Below are 14,788 nucleotides of genomic sequence, written 5' to 3'. Positions count from 1 at the left end.
TCCGGAACCACAAAAATGCACCATATTTCTGTTTAAAGGACAGTTCCATCAGTTTAAGATATTGTCATTTGGTCTAAATACTTTGGTTCTTCAGTCAGAAATCAGTGAGCTGCATGTAGCTTGTTAAGTCACTTTGTGCAGCACTCTAGGTCATCATAGAATACCTGACAAAACTGATACTTTAAGTTTTTTTTCATACAAGATGACACTGTTCAGAACAGCCAGTTAGAAATGGGAGCCAGTAGTTCCAGAGCAGTCAGTGCATTTCAAAGTTGACAATTGAGTGGTGTTTTCTTTGTCACATATAGTGCCGCACACAGACATAAGTTCTGTCATGGTCTGCACAGTGACATGACTAAAAGCTGTGGTGACTATCGATAAGTGAAAAGTGTGTTTTATCTATGAACAACTTTCCTTGAATCAATCTGATGCCAGCTTTCTCAGGTGCTGTAACATTTTCTGCCATATTGTGTCTAGTTATACAGTGTTTAATAAATGTATTTCCATCGAAACGTGTGTTGTTAGTGATGGATGTTACTTTAACTGCACCTATAACCACAGGCCTATAGACAGGGTCTTTGCCTATCGATAAGGAATCTATACAAACATCAGTTCTTTGGACAGCTGTATCTTTTCACCAACTGCTTAGCAACTGTATCGCTATTACTACTGTATTTGAAGTACTAAAATGAGCAGTGATTACCTTAGTACATATAGTTAAAGATGAAATATTTGTTTCAGGTTTTCAAAATAACAAAGTTTTGGCCAAACACTTCTTACAAAAAGAAAACAGAATATGTAAGCACAATAGATATTTAATGAAGAATGTGCATAATACGAATAGGTCACTTAATTTAATTTGTGGAGGAAATGAGTCTCTATTGAAGGAATACAAGAAGAGAGATTATGAATGGGTCTGTCTCTATTCACATAGCAACACATTACTTCAGTGACCATCTTTTACTTGTGTAATTGTCATAAATGGCCAAATTTTGTTATCTGTAGTGAACAGTTTGATAATTGTGCAACTCTGTTCTGCTTCAGCTATTTTTTGTACACAGAATTTTGAGCTACAGTCTGATCATGTGGAATCACGCTAAGACTACATAGCCTTATTTAAATGGTTTGAAACTGTTTCACAATTAATTAATATTTCTTTACAGATCTCATTTTCTGGTATTGCTCAACTTTCTTTGTGATTTCATTTACTTTTCCAGTGCTCAGTTCTCTGTTGAATACATTAAGGTGCATTTTTAAATCAATATTTTCACACAGGAAACTCTGTAATCATTTTTGTGCTTCATGTCCCAATACCATATCATGTTCAACAAAAGATCACAAATCGTTTTTAGCACAGAGATCTGCATTCATCACCTTTTGTAGGGAAACAAATTTCAAAATCTGTTCATTTTCTTTTGCATATTCACTCAGATTCAAGAACATAACTTTTTCTTGACTCCACTATGCTTAGGTAATGGCAGATCAGAATAATACTTCAAGGAACATGTAATTAAAATTTAATCTACCAAACAATACAGACAAACTTTCATTCCAAACTTCCAAGTCCAGTTTGATTTTTTCTATAAATTGTAATAACTCTAACACATACATGTGAATTCTCTCTTCTACAGAGCTATAAAGGCTAAGAAAGTTGCGTTTTAATTTGATCATTATTCAACACCTCTAATTTATTGAATCAGAAACATGTGGAGCAAAAATGATGATAAGAACATTACAATGCAGTCCACAGGTACCAAAAGATTGCTGCCACTTGCTGTAGTTTCTGTCCATGCATAAAGGCTGTTAGTGGTACCCACTTTAGTGCCCACACATGCATGGACGAGACAGGAACTGAAATTGAGGGTAGCAAAGTGAAAGTAGAAACAATGAACTCTAGTTTTAAATTTTCCTTTACAAATGAAAATCAAAGCATATTGAACCAATTTAATTCTCACACCACACAAAAATGAGTGATATAGTTATTAGTGTCAGTTGTGTTGAGCAACAACTGAAATTGCTAAAACTGAACAAAGCTTCAGCACCCAATAGAATCCCTGTCAGATTCTGCATCAAATCTGTGTCCGAGTTAACCCATCTTTTAACCACAATTTACCATACATCCTCGAACAATAAACCATTCCCATAAGTTAAAAAGAATGGATAGGTCACACAGTCTATAAGAATGGTAGCAGAAATGATTCACAAAACTACTACCCAACTTCTTTGACATCTATTTTTTGTAGAGACTTAGAACACATTCTTAAGCTCAAAGATAAAGAGTTATCTCTAACAGAATGACTTCTTCCATGCCAACCAGCATGGATTCGGAAAACATCAATTATGTGAATCTCAATTCTCACTTTTTCCACATGACATCCTGAAAGCTACGGATCAAGGCTGTCGGGTAAATGCAGTATATCTAGATTTCTGAAAAACATTTGACACAGTATCACACCTACACTCATTATAAAATGTATGATCATACGTGTATGTGGTATCCAGCAAAATTTGTGATTGAACTGTGGATTTTTTGGTAGGAAGGAGAGTCATCAACAGAAGCAGAAGTAACTTGGGGTGTGCCACAGGGAAGCGTATTGGGACCATTAATGTTCATGTTCTATATTAATGACATTGCAGACAATATCAACAGTAACCTCACACTTTTTGCAGCTGATACAGTTATCTATACTGATGTAATGTCTAACAAAGCTGCTGACAGGATTTTGAAGAGCTGCAAAGAGTGGCAATTTGCTTTAAATTTTCAGAAATGTAAAAATCACGTAGGCTCATGTAGGTAAAGCAGGCAGAAGACTTCATTCAATGGTAGAATACTAGGGAAATGCAATCAGTCTACAAAGCACATTCCTTACAAAATACTAGTGCACCCATCCTACACTACAGCTCAAGTGTGTGGGACCCATACCAAATAGGACTAACATGGGATATGAATGTATACGGAAAAGAGCATCATGAGTAGTCACAGGTTTGTTTGACTTATGAGACAATGTCATTGAGCTGCTGAAAGAACTTAACTGGAAGACACTGAAAGATAGACACAAACTATCCCAAGGATGTCTACTAACAAAGCGTCAAGAACCAGCTTTAAATGACAAACCTAGGAATATAACACAACCCCCTAAAATTCGCTCCTGTAGAAGACTGCGACTAGAAGATCAGATTAATTATAGCATGCACAGAGGCATTTAAACCGTCACTCTTCCTACACTCCACACGTTAATGGAATAAGAAGAAGCCTTAATACAAGGTATAATAGCAAAATACCGTCTCTCACAGTGGTTTGCAGAGTTTGGATGTATTTGTAAATGTAGTATCAATATTCACTGGATTATAGAACCAGAGCTGGGGTAAGGTCTATTGCAGAAACTTATTTCCTATGTAGGTAATACACTCCTTATTTGAATACCTAACAATGCAATTAATACATTAGTGATACGGACATTTTAGATTGTGGCAGTGTTTGAAGTGTCATTTTTAACAGTGCCTTTTTTACTTTAAAAATATATGTAGGACGGTAAGAGCTATTTCTTGACTCTGTGGGCTTCATCAAAAACTAAAGGACAAATCACTACCAGAAAGTACAAAATACAATGTGTCGATAATGCCTTGCTATCAATTTTAAAAAATTATCACTACAAAACTATTAGAGAAAGACAACCATGGTTTGTCATAAAACATTTAACAGCTTTCAAAGATTTTTTTTCTTCATTTTTTTCCTTTGTTGTAGATTTGTCTTGGAGTGCATCAAAATGGCGACACACTAGGAGATGGCACAACGCATCATCTGGTATGCAGAATTCTAATCTGTGACACTGGAACTGCAGAATTAACAACACTAGTATGGGAGAGTACCACAGGCAAAAATAAGCATAATGCAGTGGTTAAAAAGCTTTAGAGAGACAGACAGTTCAAAGACATTCTTGAAAGTGGACATCACTCTGTGTCCCAAGCATGTGTTAACAAAGTGCAGGCTGCATTTTAATGTAGTTCCAAGAAGTCAATTCATTGTACATCCCAAAAATTACAGGAAGCACTATCAACTATCCATACAACGTTACGTAAGCGGTTCTGGGTTTCTGCGTAGAAAGTGCATATGGTCCTAGTACTGAAGTCAAATAAATGTCTATTGTACACATTCACGTATCCCATGCTGGCAACCACAGATGCTGACAACGACTACTTGATTAAATGCCCATTTTCATATGAAGCAATGTTCTGTATTTCTGGAGATACGAATCACCATGACATTACAATCTGGTGCTGCAAATATCCAAACTACAAGTGAACACATCCATGATAGCCCAGAGCTTAATGTCTGTTAAGGCCTAATGCACGATAGGGTAACAAGCCCATTTTTCTTCAAAGTGAAAACCACAATGGGAAATGTTACCTGGACATGCTTGAACAGTTCCTGCTACCACAAATCACAGAGTTGCAGCCATTGTTCATCTTCCAGCACCATGGTGCACTGCCAAATTTGAGTTTGAGTGTGCAGGATGTGCCGAGTGACACAATTTACAAGAGGTGGAAGGGTTGTGATGGTCCCATCACTCTTCCGATTTTATGCCATTAGACATCTTTTCATTGGGTTCTGTCAAGAATCACATGTACACAGCACCAGTTAATGACAATGCTACCTTTCATGCACAAATCAATGAAGCAATAAAAAATGTTGACGCTCTAATGCTGACCCACACTTGGCCAGAACGTTAATATCACTTTTATGTTCTACGAATGATTGCAGCATATATTCAAATTCTGGCATAATAGATAAAAAATTAGAAAATTCTTATTAAATGTTTTACAACAAAACATAATTGTCTACCTCTAAAAATTCCCAAGTTATGATTGTCTGAAATGATAGTAGGACTTTGTAGACACACTGTATGTCCAGTCACTCCTATGCAGGTCATCACCCACTTGGAGGCTTAACAGGAGTTATTTATTGGCAAATTATTGATAATTTAAAATTTTCTTACATGTTCGGTATTATTGGCTGTACTCTGTACACTTTCCCATGAATTACATGCCTGTATCAGCCTGTATTTCAGGCTAGAAGTGGTTAGGTCAAATTAAGGTTATTGATAGACCACACTTTGGGTAGCAGCATCTGCAGCAACCAATACAGTGCAGTGTCACATGTGGTGCTGAAGAATGCAAGCAGAGTGGGAGCTGGAGAGGCAACGATCTGTGTTCTCCCAGAATTCAATGTGATAGTACACAATCCTCCTCCTTGTCCTTTCCCTACTTTTACAGATTTCGGTCCACCTCGCATCAGCTGCAATGGCCCCCTCCTGTCTTTTGGTGGCAAGTCCACCATCCTTGTGTGTGCCCCTCATGTACTGATTGATGAATTATAGCTTTACAGTGCTTTAACTAGGGATAGATACATATCACAGCTATTCATAGTGGTAAAATCTTGACTGACTTGTGTATAATTGCATTCTATCAAAAATATCAATAAAAAGATCACAATCCAATGTTTGGGACAGGACTACTTTGTCAGTTCACTCTTGACTTCATGAGGGTGACAGAAGTCAATGAGACTGTCATTCATAACTCCCATGCTGTTGCCTACTGAGACAGTCAACAGACTGTAAGAATTTGAGATGGATTCTGTGGTGGATTTGTCAACTTCCTCACTTGAGGGATATTGTACATTCTGAATCCAACAAAGACACATGCTAACCTGGCTATGAGAATGGGTTCAGCTCCTCTCTTTTCAAGGAACTTGTCCAATGTTAGAACAACTCAGTTACACTACACTGTTTCACCCACTGTTATGGACTTGGTTATCTCCATAACCAAAACTGTCATTCGTATTACAGTACCCATGATTTATTTTTGTCCTTTTTTGTGAGGAATTGTCATGGAAATAAAGGGTATTTTACACACATACTACAATGAACTTTCATTCCACACTATACAATTTCTTCAAACAAATTTCAGGCTTGCAGCCAATTGTCGTTTAACACATTGCGCAATATAGCATCTGGGCACCTGCCAAGTCACCTTCAGATAAGCCATCAGAGACTGACAAACACGTACTCCATTCCACATTATACAGCACGCTACGAGTATTCCAAGCAGGCGTCAAAATTCAAGTTAACAGACGGATAACACTTCCCGGTGGCAGCACTGTCGCTGGTGAAACCATGGTACTCAACTGTCTTCTGTGTTCCAGATGCTGAGGCCATTGGTGCACTCTGTCATTTTCGATTAGAATAAATTGTGGAGATGATAGGTTCAACACACTATCCTCCTGGTAACCACTATCACAGTTCATCAGGTTTTCCACCAGGTGTATTTCCATGGATTGTTCAATAATGGAGTCTCAAAAAGATGTTGCGGTGCTCATAATCAAATTTCTGTCATACTCCATTGAATGTCCATTGGAAATACAGTGTTCAACAAATAGCGGATTTGCTTGGATGTGAAAGTGAAATGTTCTTGCTCAGTGCACAATTCTTTCACAGTGCATATGGTGTGTCCTACGTAAGCCATACCACAATGTGCAGGTATTTTGAAAATCCCTGCCTTCCACAATAACAAATTTTCCTTCACAGATCCTAAAAGGTCTGCAATCTTTGACAGTGGACATAAAATCACTTTTACTTGAAATTTACAGTGGTTTCTTGATATTTTAAACGAAATGTTGCCCACAAAAGGAAGAAAATCTAAAGACTTTATTGGTATGTTCTCCTCTTTATCCACTTCCTGATTTTCAATTTTAACTGACAGTGCCCTCTTAATCTTTCTTCTAAACGCTGCCTTTAACTGGGCAAGCTCTTTAGGCAAACTATCTAGATCTGAGACAGTGTGAGCTCTGTGTACAAGTGTTTTAACCATGCTCACAGTTTGCAACGGGTGATGAGAGATTTGTCCTTGCAAATAGAAATCAGTGTGAGTGGGTTTACAATAAAATGAATGCTCCAGAGACCCATTATTCTTTCATCTACCCAAAACATCCAAGAAAGGCAGACAATTATCTTTCTCTATTTCCAGGGAGAACTGAATGTTGTCGTGAATACAGATGAAGTTGTGAAGAAACTCTATCAGTTTATCTTTTCCATGACGTCACTATGAAAGTATCGCCCACATACCTCCAAAATAAGTTGGTTTAAGGGCAGCTGATCCAAGTGCTCTCTACTGAAAATCCTCCATAAAATTGTTGAACACCATGAGAGACAATGGGTTGCCCCTGAAGGTGCCGTCAGTCTGTTCAAAATATTCTTGGTTGAACATAAAATAGGTTGAGGCTAGAACATTCTGAAACAAAGCAATGATGTCTGCTTTTTGCCAATTAGTGTCACACAATCTGCAAGAGGCACCTTTGTAAAAAGTGATCCCACATCAGAGCTGACCAAATGCCCAGAACTACTTAGACGAAGAGTCCCCCAGTGTATAGATACACTCAGCTGAGTTACGGTTGTGATATAAGCACTTTCCCAGCAATGGGGTCAGCAAAGAAGAGAGATGTTTGGCTAAATCATACATATCATATGTATCATATGCAAGCATTCCAATGTTGCTCACTATTGGACATAATGGAACACTTTCCTTATGAATTTTTGGGAGGCCATACAGTAATGGTGGTACACAACCATTTGGTCTTGACCTCTTATTGATCTCTTGAGGCAAGGAGGAGGAATTCAGTAGTGCATGTGTTTTCATTGCACTTGTCCTCTAGGGTCATAATGAGTCAGTATCTTCTCTTAGATTTCGTAGTGCAGTTCTTTCTGCAGTCGTTAAGTTACTACACTGAGGAGGAACTTTCAAAAGAGCGTAGCAAGTTTCCTTTCTTATTTCTTCTGCAGCATCTAAAGGATGGTGAGGTACAACTTCTTTAACATCACTCACAAAACTAATTACAGGTGGTGCTCTAGGTGTAGCAGCAAAATTGAGCACCTTGCTTAATACAGTCAGCATCGCATCGCCCAAATTTTTCACCATGAAACTGACAATGTAACATCGTGCAGTTACCAGTTGGGGCAATGACTGCTGTGGCAACAGATGATCAAATTTTGACATCTGCTGGAAACTTGCATCCTTTTGGATCCAACTGAGCTTGGCCAAAGTCACTCCACCAATTCAATCCCATAATACAGGAGAGACAGATGTGTTGCAACCTTCATATACAACTGCCACAATTCTGAAATCACATCCAGTCTTTGTTTTGTATAGCAAATCCTCTCTCTAACTATAGCATGACTAGCTTTCTCAGTTATCTTCTGTGGAGTGGCAGTCTTTATAAAATACATCACTCTGGCAAATTTTAGTATTATGCCACGATTCCAACATCTGAATAAAAAGCTTACAGAACTTAACAGTTTTGCTCTCTTACCACATCGCTTGATGAAACTTCGAATATGCGAGGTCGTCTCCTCCCCAAAAAGGTCTCTGACGTGAATTTTAAAATTTTCCCTGAGAATTGAATCTTCAAACAAATTTCAGGCTTGCAGCCAATCATTGTTTAACTCATTGTATGATATTTTATAGGTCACCAGTCACCTTCAGGAGAGCCACCAAAAACTGATGAAGGCATTCTCTGTTCCATCCCATATTCCAGGCATGTGTCAGAATTCAAGTTGATAGTTGCAGCACTCCTCTCTTCTGTATCATGGGGCTGGGTTAATTGAGTGACTTCAGCCAAGTTCAATTGGCAAAATTTGATCATGTGTTGCCACAGCAGTCACCACAAGAGGTAACTGCATGACATTCCATTGTCAGTTTCACGGAGAAAAATTTGTACAATGCAATGCTGACTGTATTACGCAAGGGACTCCTTTTGCTCCCACACCTAGAGCACCACTTGTAATTAGTTTTGTGAGTGGTGATGAAGAAGTTGTACAACACCTCCCTTGGATGCTGCACAAGAAATATGAAGGGAAATTTGCTGTGCTCTCCTAAAAGCTGCTCCTGAATGTAGTAACGACTGCAGAAAGGGTTGCACTACAAAATCAATGAGAGGACACTGATGTTGTGGTACTGAAGGCTGACAAAGGTAATGCAACCATTTTGTTACCTCATAATGTGTATGAAAAGTTGTATGGTCTGCTAAGCGACACTACCTATAGGACACTTGATTACGAACCTACGGGGAGTCTGCAATGGAAAACTTCTGCACTATTGCATGCCTTTTCCTTACCTTGAGGGATCATCAAGAGGTTAAGAGCACATGGTTGTGTACCACCATGACTGTATGGCCTTCCAAAAATTTACACGAAAAGTGTTCCAGTATGACCAGTAGTGAGCAATATAGGAGCACCTACATATGATTTAGCAAAACATCTCACTTCCTTGCTGAGACTGTTGGTGGGAAAATGCCAACATCACATCCACAGCTCATCTGGCTTTATCAATATACTGGGGGCTTACCATCTAAGCAGTTCTCACAATTTGATTAGCATTTATATGGTATCACTTGTTACAAGGCCCCCTCGCGCAGATTCTTTGACACTAATTGGCAAAAAGTTTCAGGCAGCATCATTGCTTTGATATGGCATGTTCTGGCCTCAACCTATTTTATGTTCAACCAAGATTATTTTGAACAGACTGACGGCATTGCCAGTGGCAGCCCACTGTCTCTCACTGTAGTCAACCATTTTATGGAGGATTCTGGGTAGAGAGCGCTTGAATCAGCTGCCCTTAAACCAACTTTATTTTGGAGGTATGTGGACGATACTTTCATAGTGGCCTTGCGGAAAAGATAAACTGATAGAGTTTCTTCACAACCTCATCCGCATTCACAACATTTGCTTCTCCGTGGAAATAGAGAAAGATGGTTGTCTGCCTTTCTTGGCTGTTTTGGTTACATGAAAGAATAATGGCTCTTTGGGGCATTCATTTTATTGTAAACCCACTCACATTGATTTCTATTTGCAAAAACAAAGTTGTCATCACCTGTCACAAACTATGATCATGCTTAAAACACTCAGACGCAGAGATCACACTGTCTCAGATCTAGATAGTTTGCCTAAAGAGCATGTTTAGTTAAAGACAGTGTTTAGAAGAAATGGATGTTCCACTCAGCAGATTAATGGGGCACTCTCAGTTAAAATTAAGACTCAGAAGTGGATAAAGAGGAAAATATGCCACCAAAATCTTTCACTTTTCTTCTTTTTGTGGGCAACATTTTGTTTGAAATAGCAATAATTCTTTCAAATGAAAGTGATTTCCATCCACCATCTAAGACTGCAGACCTTTTAGGATCTGTGAAGGACAACTTGTTATTGCGAAAGGCTGGAATTTTCAAAATACCTGGTCACTGTGGTATAGCTTACATAGAACACACCATATGCACTGTGAAAGAATGGTGCACTAAGCAAGAACATTTCACTTTCACAACCAACCAAATCCACTATTGCCAACCCCTGTATTTCCACTGGGCATTCAATGGAGTACGATAGATTGATTCTGAGTGCAGCAACATCTTTTTGGTACTCCATTATTAAACAATCTATGGAAATACACCTGGTGGAAAATCTGATGAACCATGGTAGCAGCTTCAGTTGGATAGTGCACGGAACCCTTCATCTCCACAATTTGTTCTAATCAAAGACAACAGAGTGCGGCAATGGCTATGGCGAATAGTAAAACAGTGGACAGCTGAGTTCCGTGGTTCCACCAGCAAGGATGCTGCCACCAGGAAGGGTGATCCATCTGTCGATTTGAATTTTGATGCACGCGCAGAATACTCACTGCATGCTATATAATGCGGACTGTAGTACATCTTCGTTAGTCTTCGATGGCTCACCAGAAGATGACTGGCAGGTGCCCAGTCAAAATATCATGTTATGAATTAAATGACAACCAACTGCCAGCCCAAAACATGTTTGAACCTTCAATTTGCCATGAAAATTTTAAAATTCATAATATGTAATGTATTGACAGAGCACTGTTACGTTCTTAGTCACAACAAAGTCAAAAGCATCGGGTTGGATGTTCCCTCACTGTAAATGTACACAGTAACCAATTAGAGAGTACAAACCACTAAATAATTGTGTACAGTCTGCTCTTCCTCTAGAGCAGTTATCAAGCTAGCATTGCTACAATTCAAAAATCAAACTTTTAGCATTAATGAGATACAAATATTTAAAATTGTAAGATAGAGTTGCATTCCACAGTCTTGTTGCTTTATGTTCAGTATATTCTAACTGTACTCTAAAATCAAATATTTCATGCACTACAGCATATTAGTCTCAAAACTTATATTTTATTTCTTCTTAATAGTGAATTTGTCACTAGAAGTGTTCTCAATAAATCACCCTCTGACATCATTATACTACACTGTGCAGCAGAATTAAAGGATCACTTTTTCAAAACCCAATAACTGTCTCCCATTGAAATGCATCAGTTTGAAATTTGGCTCAGAGGTGCCTACAACTTTTCATTGCAATGGTGCAAAAGTGAGGTGCCCTGTGATGTCACTCTTCAAATCAGCAATGCTTTAAACAGTGAGGTGTCAACTCAGGCAAAAAGAAGGCCATTGCTCAAAAAGTCATGAGAGCTTAAGGTGGGTTAATAACATAACATTGGCACCAAATTTCACCAAAATTCTGCCCTAAGCCACTATGGACATGCCACATGATGTGAAGGTTGTCACAGTCCCTCTTACCCAGATTTCACCCGTTACATATGTACCTGCAGAAATTTCAACACCAAATCAGTGTGGTGGCTGCTCTAGCACCTGAGAATTAGGCAACACCTTCAGCACTTGTTGGTTGGGTTTGTTTACCTTCAGGTGCTAGAATAGTTGCCAGGATAATTTGGCGTTGAAGTTTCTGAGAGGTACATTTGTAACATTCTCAACAAAGTTGCAAAATTGGGAGGCTTAGAGGGACCCTTTGCCGTTTTATTCATGCACATGTTAACGTTGCACTTCTGTCTGATCACATCACTGGAGGGCAGAAAACAGGAAGGCTGAAAAAGCGTAAGTACCCTTTCCTACCTCAGGTTACGTTCAAATTTTGTTGAACAGTTCTGAATTGTTCTTAGTGGTTCCAACCTACAAATGAGAGCAAAAACTGCAGTCGCGCTACACTCAAAAGGGGTGCAATCACGCTCAATAGGGATGCGGGCCCACAGTGTCCTTACAGAAAGGTTTAAAAATCTGAGGTTGTTAGCAATGTTGAAAGTTGTCAAGAACATCTTGTTGTTCACTGGACTGCAAACTGTCATTTTCAATTGTGAAATGTGTTGGAGTCAACAAACCAGGAAAAGAAAAGGTATCACTGACACACTTTATGGCACCTCCTGAGGCCTTTTTGTGTCGATTCTGGGCGGCAGTGCATCTGAAATGTTTTCCTTGTCTACCCAAAACCATGTGATTTTAACACTGTGTATCGCAGTTCTGACTTCCATCACAGAGATGTCAAAAGAAGGGGAGAAATCTAGATAAGAGGGGCTGTGACAACCACCTCATTATGTGACATGTCCACAGTGGTGTTGGGCATAATTGTGGTGAAATTTGGTGCCAACAGGATGTCATTACCCACATTACAGCTCATATGAATTTCTGAGCTGTGCCCATCCCTCCTCCCTCCTATCTCTCTCTCTCTCTCTCTCTCTCTCTCTCTCTCTCTCTCTCTCTCTCTCTCCTTCCCCCTCTTTCCTTCCATGTGTCACACCTTGCTGTTTGAAGTGTCCCCAATCCTGAGGGTGACATCACAGGGTGCCAAACTATTGCACCATTACAGAGGAAGGTTGTACGCACCTTTGAGGTAAATTTCAAATTTATGCATTACAATGGGAGACAATTAGTAGGCTCCAAAAATGTGATCCTTTAATTTTGTTGTACAGTTTACATTTTCTATCTGCACCACATTCACAGCACTTGAATTTAATCTGTCTAAATGAGGAAACAATAACTCAAAGAACAATTAGTAACAATAAATGCTCACCTGACAGGACAAGTATGTAAAGCAAGTTCTTTGTCCACAGTCCCTGTTGCAGCGTTCAGCACTTGTACCAGTCCTCCAGCAGTACCCACAGCGAGTAAAGGCTGATATTTCTGCCAGTTTCTTGTAGTCAGTGGAGGACACATGCGGAGAGATGTCACAGGAGAGGCAAGTGAAGGCAACAGACCAACAGCAACAATTCGCAATGGTGGAGCTGCTGCTACAGAGTCCTATGAAATTGAATTAGAATGGAGTGTAGTAAACTTTAATTAAATGACTATAAAAGTTTCATTACTATTATTTCACTGACATATGAACTATCATATTTTAAGCCTGTTAAATTTATTAAATAATGAAATAGGCACTTGCAGAAAAGAAGTACACTGATGTTTCATTTCTCAGTGAATGAAATTTCACATTAAATTTTGTTTTCTTTTGAATCTACAAGTTTAGTTAAGTTTTATTATAAGGTAACAACAGATAACGTCATTAAAAATAATACAAACACTGTGTTTCCAAACTTGATAACTACATGGGTAAGCCAAACTACAAATCCAAAGGTGCTGGATTTGATCTCTAGTTGGTACTAGGATTTTTTCAGAGAATTTATATATTTTTATCTGTCTTAAGGCTTGTAGATATGGATTTGACATCAAACTATGAGTCCTGCTGTAATGGGATGAGTTAAATGATTTTTCAGGCCAGACAAAGACAGGAGAATAACAAGTTTCAATAGGATCCTTAAGGCTTGTAGATATGGATTCAACATCAAACTGTGAGTCCTCCTGTAATGCGATGAGTTAAATGATTTTTCAGGTCACACAAGGATAGGAGAATAACAAGTTTCAATAGGACCACTCTTCGCAAAAACACTTTGGTGTTAAAACCCATCGTCAATTTGGTAACAGCTTTGTTAACTAACATTGGTAACAATGTTTTTTGTTGTTTATACCATGAATAAAGCTGATTAGTGAACAGAACACTGTTAAACACATTAATGGAACTGTCTGGACTTGAAGAACATGTGGGGTGGACAGTTATGGCGAGACAGGGAAGAGGGGCCTTCTCTTTCTAATCTACAAGATAGTCACTAAAATTATTACCAATGCATAGAAAGAAAAAAAATTAATGACAATAAGGCAAAGAAACAAGTTGGCTTTAGCAGTGGAAATAACGCAACAGTCCATTTGCATGTCACGAAAAAAATCATAAAATACAGATTTTGAGAAAGCTTTTGACTTGGTTGCAGCCAAACCTGTACTAATACCTCTCGAGACACAGGGAACTGGTTGATTTACATCAGTAAAGTGAAGAATGTATAAAACAACCTACATCGCAATGGTTATTTTATTTAAAATGACCAGTTTCAGTCTAGTCTTCAGAATAGCACTGTGAAGAATAGAAATCAAGCTACTTACATAAAGAAGTCAGTGACTTAAAATAAAATAATTTATACTTATTAAAATCAATGAGTTGTTACCCATCAACTAAAGTTGACAATGTCCAGAACAGTCAGCAGACCTCAGTCACAAACTGCTGCTGTTAGCAAGGCAGCATTGCATTATACGGATCTGGTGAGGGCGTGTTTGTGCTGTATGATGTCAGTGTCAGCCAATGAGGAACGCTCTATATAAATTACATATCATTTGAAAATGCAGTTTATCTAACAATGAATAATTATAAAAAGTAGTGACTATAGGACAGAACAGATGGTTAAATATAGTGAGCAACAGCAAAAAGATTATTTAAAAATTATATCTTTTATTCCCTGTAGTACCATCTGGTGGAAATAACTTATTTAACCAGTGTAATATATTCGTAGCATCAGTTATTTAATGAATAGAAAGTGTGTATAGAATAAACAAATGGAT

General features: G+C 38.4%; 1 protein-coding gene across 1 annotated transcript in view; it reads right to left on the bottom strand.

Annotated features, from left to right (window-relative positions):
- LOC126484602 (WD repeat-containing protein 11-like) overlaps positions 1-14,788 on the bottom strand; it is a 208,359-nt gene that overhangs the window by 84,802 nt on the left and 108,769 nt on the right. Inside the window, exon 11 of the mRNA XM_050108172.1 lies at positions 12,921-13,147. Within this exon, the coding sequence (XP_049964129.1) occupies positions 12,921-13,147 (227 nt within the window). The remainder of the gene's footprint in view (positions 1-12,920; positions 13,148-14,788) is intronic.

The sequence above is a fragment of the Schistocerca serialis genome, chromosome 1 (assembly GCF_023864345.2).
Source record: "Schistocerca serialis cubense isolate TAMUIC-IGC-003099 chromosome 1, iqSchSeri2.2, whole genome shotgun sequence".
Lineage (NCBI taxonomy): Eukaryota > Metazoa > Arthropoda > Insecta > Orthoptera > Acrididae > Schistocerca > Schistocerca serialis.
Note: the sequence above shows the minus strand (reverse complement) of the source record. Positions and strands in the feature narration are given on the sequence as shown.